The sequence below is a fragment of the Protomyctophum parallelum genome (assembly GCF_964188405.1).
Source record: "Protomyctophum parallelum genome assembly, chromosome: 14".
Taxonomy (NCBI): domain Eukaryota; kingdom Metazoa; phylum Chordata; class Actinopteri; order Myctophiformes; family Myctophidae; genus Protomyctophum; species Protomyctophum parallelum.
Window position 1 is genome coordinate 32,694,551 of NC_139709.1, and position 7,754 is coordinate 32,702,304.

Consider the following 7,754-nt stretch of genomic DNA (forward strand, 5'->3'; position numbering starts at 1 on the left):
TACAAAGAGCCAGTGAGTGCAATCAGTGCAAGTGTGTGTGTGTGTGTGTGTGTGTGTGTACACCGGAATCAAGAAATTGTTGGAGAAAATGTAATAATACAATGGCTGACCACTTCCATGTATTCTGGGACTGTCCAATAAAAAACTGGTTCCTGAACATGAAAGACGATCTGAGAGTGCAATCAGTGCATGGCTGAACACTGACTAGAGCTGTGTGTGTGTGTGTGTGTGCGTGCGTGCGTGCGTGCGTGTTGCTCACCTTCATCGTCACTTTAAACATAGATTGAGGGCCAGCCTCATAAATCAAGCCTCTCCACTTGGTTCTACTATAATCGTTGCTGTCGGGAGGAAACCACCTAACTCCATTTTTTTCTCATAAATCAGTGCTATAGAGCGGCGCAGAACAACGAACGGCCCAGGAAATGAAAACGCAATGCATTTCCCCATAGGCAGTTTTTATTTAAAGACCTTTTAAGCGTCATACGAAGCCAACACAACAACACACACAATATTTCGGGCCAAACAAAGAATTAGAAAGTAGAAAAAAACGGCAGGTTACAACACTTTTTTTGTTGTTTTTCTTCTTTGTAATTATTTGTTTGGTCCAAAATATTGTCTGTGTTGTCATGATTTGTCACGACAAGAGTTGGCTTCGTACGACGCTTAAAAGGTCTTTAAATAAATTAAATTAAAACTGCCTATGGGGAAATGCATTGCGTTTTCATTTCCTGGGCCGTTCGTTGTTCTGAAAGGGGGAGGGACTGCGCCGCTCTATTGAACTGAGCTATTGTGTGTGTTATAATATAAATATAATATAACAACATTGAACCGATGGAAAGTAGTAAAAAGCACTTGGGACAAAACCTCTTAACTCCATTGGACCCTCAAACTGTCTGCTAAAGCAGCTAATTCCACCACGTCTTTCCCTCTCATGCACTATATAAAGTCACAACATTGATGAGGTACTATTGCTTTGTTCATTTCCTGAAAAATTAACATTTTGGAGTTAGGGGGTTTCTTCCTGACAGCAGAGAGATAATGTAGCCTTGTTCTGCATACACAGACACGCATACACTAACCTAACGCACCCACACATTGCATTTGTTGTTGTATTTGTTGTTTGTCATACCTTACGTTTGATTACTTTGTCTAACTTATCTTAGGTGAAAACCCTGTATGTGTTTCTTTTCTCACCTGCACTTCCCCCCCCGCTTCTTTTAATGATGTTACCTTTTTGTACTGTTTTTTATTGTGCGAATAAATCAAATTAAATGTAGCTGAGCTTCATTTGTGATGCACAAAACTACCGAAATGTTGAAAATTATTCTGATTACATTCATTATGAACATCATTGTTACTTCAAATAAACAACTTCACACCCTGCAGTAAGAAGACTAGACTAGAATCACACATGCATCCACTACCTCACTATAAAAAACAACCATGACTTCAGATCGTTGTTCTATAGAACCACTTTAATCAGGAATGCAGTTCCATTACACATCAGTAACAGCTATAGTCTCCCGTCTCATTTAAGAGACTGTAGGAAAAGAAAAACAGCTAAACAGGACATCAGTTGAGTGAGCATGAATACAATTTACAGTAAAGGAAATCTAATATTAAAACGAACTGATAATTAGACACAAGTTCACACAGGAATAATCAGAATGTCCTCTTCTAGGTGATATGGGGTTTCCTAGCACATCATATTTTAAGAAGGGGATCCACGGCCAAATACGTAGGCCTATCAATTTGGGTGAACCTTCTTTAGGAAAGTAAGGAAACACTTGTTAATGTGACTATCATTGGAAGGAGGTATCATTGACCACAACACAACCATATAGATTATAAACTGAGAAATATTCCCTAAATGCTCCTAAATGTCTCATCATTTCTAACTGCATTGTTCCACAGTTACTCTGGAAGAAAACAAGTGAATGTGAATGAACGTGATATGTTTGCTCCCTGTCATCTTTATTTAACAAAAAAAACTTTCGCCCTTCGGTGTGTTTTTTCCACACTTACACTGACCTTCCCTGGTAATATCTTCAGCGGGATATTGTGGTCATTCGTGAAAATGTATGGAAAGAGTGTGTCAGTGAAAGTGTGTGTGAAGGTGTGTATGTGTGTGTTAGCATCAGGATCATGGAATGACAGCCTTCCTTCGTTCCAGTCCAGCTGGACTCTGATCCTCTGAGGTTTCCGCTTCAATGAGAGGTTGACGGTGGCTGACCCCGCCACGGACCCTGCCGTGTGTTTGCCGTGATAGAACTCTACACACCAGCGTTGACCCTCTCCCACTCCACTCCTCTGGTAAGACTCTGCTAGCACACCCAGTCGCCAGCATGTATTGTCCCCGACCTCAACGTCCCAGCTGTGAGACCCCGAGTTAAAGCCCTCAGAGCCCAGGACAATGGACATGTGGTCAAACCTCTCTGGGATGTCAGGAAGCGGCCGTACATATCCATAGATCTGAGTCACACTGCTCAGAGTCACACTGCTCAGATCGTCTGACAGGGCGAGGCCTGGATAGGCAGTGTTGGGGTCCAGAATGACGGGACTGTAGGAGACAATGTTCCACATCTTGACCCAGACTCTGAAGGTCAGGTTACCCAGGTGTTTGGCCTCGTCTATCAGTGCTCCAGAGACCGTCCGTGGGTCCTGCAGTGTGAACCGGACCATTTCCATTGTGGTCTTGTAGTTCTGCAGGAATGCGATGTGTTCAGCTCTCAGCTCCTTCTCTATGGCGTCGATGTTGTGTGAAAGGGTTGATATGTCTCTGTTCAGACCCTCAATGTTCTCCTTCATCATCTGACTCTTCTGCTGCTCTTCCACCCTGAGTGCAGCGATGCTGGCCTCCTCCTCTTCTTGTAGAAACTGACGAAGCTTCTTAAACCGTTCCTTAATGTGCCTCTCTGTGAGCGAGGCCTGGACCTTGATGTGTTTTTCTGTTTGGTCACTTTTAATTTTAACGTTATTAAACATCTTCAGTTTCTTCTGTAAAGGCTTCAGTGATTTCTGGACTTCCTTCTTGTGATCCAGAGCAGCTTCATCGATGGGTCTGAAACTGTGGTTGGTGTGTCTTACAGAATCTCGACACACAACACACACTGGCTGTTGACATTCCAGACAGAACAGTTTGAGTTTCTCAGCATGCAGACCACAGAGATCCTCAGACCCAGGTGAAGTTCTCTGACGCTTTGAAGGTCTTTGCTGTATGAAGGCCTCACACAGGTTCTTCAGAACCAGGTTACAGGGTGGAGATTTTTTCTTTTTATGTCTTTTCTTACACACTGGACATTCCTTTGTTCCTTTCTGTCTCCACCATTCCTGCAGGCAGGCTTTGCAGAAGCTGTGGCTACACGCCAGGAGAACAGGATCTTTAAAGATGTCATAACACACAGAACAGGAAAAATCCTCTTCTGAAAAAGACGAGTTGTTGGAAGCCATTAGACTCAGCTGTTTGGCACTACAAACACTAGCTGTGGAAAGACAGTGTCCTCCCTCACTGCAAGACTGCAAGTTGTGAGTTTGGGCTGAAGGTGAAAGAGGCTTTTATATTCAGGAGTCTGGCAGGGGGCGGAGGTGTTGCAATAACACTTAGAATCCTGCACCTCCTCCCATCTTCTCACACCCCCTCACACCTCTCCTCCCGTTTAGAATAGTCATTGTCCAATTTCAATGTGAAAGGCCTGAAGGCCCAATCACAAAAGCCAAAACATGCAGTAATCCTGGTCTCTAAACTGCCTCCCCCTGGCCAGCCGGGGCTCCTGATGGAGGGGAAAGGAACTGGTTGGAATAACGTGTTCCTTCCACGCGCTACGTCCAACCAGGGAAACTCCCCCCTGTCAGGTGTAAAGGAGCAACTTGGACACTCAGGCATGAAGGAAGCATAAGTTCAAGTCCGTTGCTCTCCCCTTGTCCCCCATATATGGGGACTAGGTTGGTGGAGGGTGTGTAGAGCCCAGGATCACATTAGATGATTGACACAGGGGTGAAAAAAATATATATTTAACTAGAACTGCACTCTGTCGAGTGCATACTTGCTTGTTGCACACTAGTAGGCCATAAATGGCCAACTAGTGCGCAATCAGAGCGCGCAAGTACTTTCGACCGCTACAAACTGTCAACCAATTACATATACATATACTATGTATATGTAATTTGTAAGTTGATTAGCGGTATACTGTGGTTACTTTGCGCCGTACGCACCGTCCCAGCCGTCCCGCCACTTTTGATGCGTATGCATCGTCCCAGCAAATTGTGCCTGATACGGCAGTTGTGCCAGATTACATACATGTATACACAGGAGCATTACCTTTAATCCTCCCAACACTAAAACATATCGTCATTACGTCACCATCGAAAACCAATTACACTCTGGCATTGGGTCCTTTAATCCACATATTTCTTACGTCATCATTGAGAGCTAGTTATACATATACTATGTATATGTATTTTGTAAGTTGATTAGCGGTATACTGTGGTTACTTTGCGCCGTACGCACCGTTCCAGCCAACCGGCCACTTTTGATGCGTATGCAAATAAAACAGCAAATTGTGCCTGATTTGCTGGGACCAGATTACATACATGTATACACAGGAGCATTACCTTTAATCCTCCCAACACTAAAACATATCGTCATTACGTCACAATCGAAGACCAATTACACTCTGGCATTGGGTCCTTTAATCCACATATTTCTTACGTCATCATTGAGAGCTAGTTATACATATACACACCATGTAATCTGGTCCCAGCAAATCAGGCACAATTTGCTGTTTTATTTGCAGGCGGGTTGGTTGGGACGGTGCATAGGAGCTATAAAATAGACACTATGTCTATATGCTCAGACACTATGACCTAAAATTGTCCATTCATTGTCAATGGGAATGTAGTATTTGTGTAAGACGAAAATCTACACTAATAGCTGACTATAGGAGGGGCTAGAGCCCTTCAAAATTGATAAAATAGTAAGTTGCTTGAAAAGAGGGGCAGAATTAACGTTTTTTATTTACACAACTTGAAACATGTACTCTAAACTCATATGACGGTACACAGACCTCCCATGTCACCCTTTTAATTTTCCTAATTCTTAATGGCGAATTACTTCCTTACATTCCAGATTTATAACGGCACAATTTTGCCATACTCAACTGTATTAAAGTCCTTTGTTAACAGTAGCCTAACTGTATGGACATATATGTAATATATGTCCATATACAGTTAGGCCATGCAGTTATATACATTATATGTAATAATGCTCTGGGTACTATTGACAAAGCATAATGTGCAGACTGTGGAGACTGTATTTAAAGGTTGTAGACAGAAGCGTATAGCGTCCATTCTATGGAAATAGCAAGTCACCTTTGATTTCAAATGGCCACTCAATTCAAATTCACTCATTTAACTAATTTGCAAGTCAGCAAAACCGGTTTCAGTGAAATAGACCTATGGTATCTATAGAGGGTATACACATGCATAAAGCGAATGGCAAATCGAGTTGCAAAGTGAGTGGAGCATCTTAGAACGTAAATATCTCAGATTCTTCTTTTTAGACAAAAAACAAGCTTGGTTTGGAGCTGATTTATCTCAACAATAGTATTTTGCCGGAATATGATGCAAAATGGAAAGAAATATAAATAAATCAATTGGATGTTCCCCTCCAGGCAGTACTGGGTGATAGGACTCTCATGAGGAAGCACTCAGGATAATTAAGTAACTGAACTGAACATCTGGTTTAAAGAATGCAAGGACCAAAATATAGATAAAGAGATACAGAGAGGAGGACTGGCTGAATATACCTGTGTAATATGATATCCACAATTCTGGCCTATGGAGAGAATGTTCATGGAAAAACAAGATTAGGTTCTTCATTACTCATTACACTAAAAAAAGCCTACCGAGTGGGACACCGGAATCAATAAATTGTTGGAGAAAATGTAATAATACAATGGCTGACCACATCCATGTATTCTGGGACTGTCCAGATATCAACACAATAATGGGTTTCGAGATTGAATTCACAAATATTTATCTGTGTAACATACCAGAGGATCTTAGTACGCCAGATAAATACATGGGAATAGACATGTTGTGAAGGATCTTTGTATGAATGAATAAGAGGTAAACATGTTGTTATATGGTATATTTCTTTTGGGGGGGATGAGGTTATTTACTTACTCAATTGGACTCTTTGTCATTAACAATGTCATTGCTGTATTTGTTGTGCTCATGTTTTTTGTGCTTATTCTTTGTTTTGTTTTTTTCTCTTCCCTCCGTTTTCTTTTTCATCGCCTTTCATTGTTTTTCATTATCTTGTACATTACATATGGCTTAATAACAATAGAAATGGAATACTGATGTTACCGACGTATAACAATCATGAACTCTGTCACAAAAATAAAAAGACCACATCTTGCAGGAAAAATACATATGAGAGAACTTTACACTAGAAAGCCAACTATTACGGCACTAACTATTAGGGCATTTAATTTGAACAATGATGCCTGCCAGTCACAATGTGGGACGGGGTCTTAATGCCTGAAAAGTCTTGAAAATGCAGGACTGTCCCAATGCAAATGAGGACATCTGGTCACCCTACCTGGCTGCTGGGGCCTGGTGGACGTATATCGTATACCTACCTAATGTGTAGATTAGATGTGCTGAGTGGGCAGCTCAGCTACATTTAAAATGACAATAAGACAACAATCACCATACATGAAGATCAGCGGTTTTCAACCCTTTTCATATCAAGGTCCAATATTTATTCGACATTTGAGCCACAGACCACCATTAGATGAGATTTAGCCTCTCAGACCCTAAACTAAGGAATATTTTGTTGTTGATAAAGATTTTGTTCACAATTCCATGCTGTATTGATGTTGATGCCATAGGAGAGATGCAGGCAAACGTTGATCTAAATAAAGATTATTTTACATTCTATACTAATTGTGTAGACTTCTTGTAAATTAAGTAAGTAATGCAGATGTTTAGCAATAATTGAACTCTTGATAGCGTAAAATGATACCCAATGGACCCGTAAGGTATTTGGTTCAATGTTTACGCTCTCAAGAGTTAAAGAAAAAATATTTTTTATTTATTAGCTAGTAATCATTGCCATAGAGTGTTTGTTCAGTAACAGAGGTCTCCCTGTCTCTCCAGCGCTTTAATAAACAGAAAATACATTTTCAGGTAAGTGACAAAATTGCTCATTTATTTGTGTCAACCAATTCATCAAACAGTGTATTTGATGTTGAAAATAGCCCAGTTAGCCTCTTAGTAGCTACGTATTGGGTTCATATCAGTGCACGGCATGTATAATGTACTGCATGCACAATTAATTCTGCCGCTTGCCTGCCACACACACGCACACACAGACGCACGCACACACACCTCTACACACACCTCTAGTCATGCACTGATTGCACTCACTGCCTCTTTGTATGACATCTCAGATAGTATTTCATGTTCAGGAACCAGTAGTTCAAACATTGTTCAAAGCCATTCATCATGATAGGATCACCCTGATCCAGATTCAGAATTTTCAAGTTTACCAGACATGATATCATTGCTTTTATCGTACCTTGTAATGTAGGGCGTTCTATCTCCACCTGGTGGATAATGAGACACCTAGGGAGACAGACACAGCACTGCAACAAGTTTGATCACATAATGTATAGCCCAGTCAGCCTCTTAGTAGCTATTGGGTTCATATCAGTGCACGGCATGCATGTAATCTACTGCATGCACAA

General features: G+C 41.2%; 1 protein-coding gene across 1 annotated transcript; it reads right to left on the reverse strand.

The window, feature by feature from the left end:
* Positions 1-1,528: 1,528 nt before the first annotated feature.
* Positions 1,529-3,450, reverse strand: LOC310871257 (E3 ubiquitin-protein ligase TRIM35-like; the record flags this gene model as incomplete). The annotated part of the gene is made up of 2 exons (XM_083782746.1): positions 1,529-1,540; positions 2,032-3,450. 2 exons carry the CDS (start codon positions 3,448-3,450, stop codon positions 1,529-1,531), a joined length of 1,431 nt encoding a protein of 476 aa, XP_083638872.1.
* Between the last annotated feature and the right edge of the window lie 4,304 nt (positions 3,451-7,754).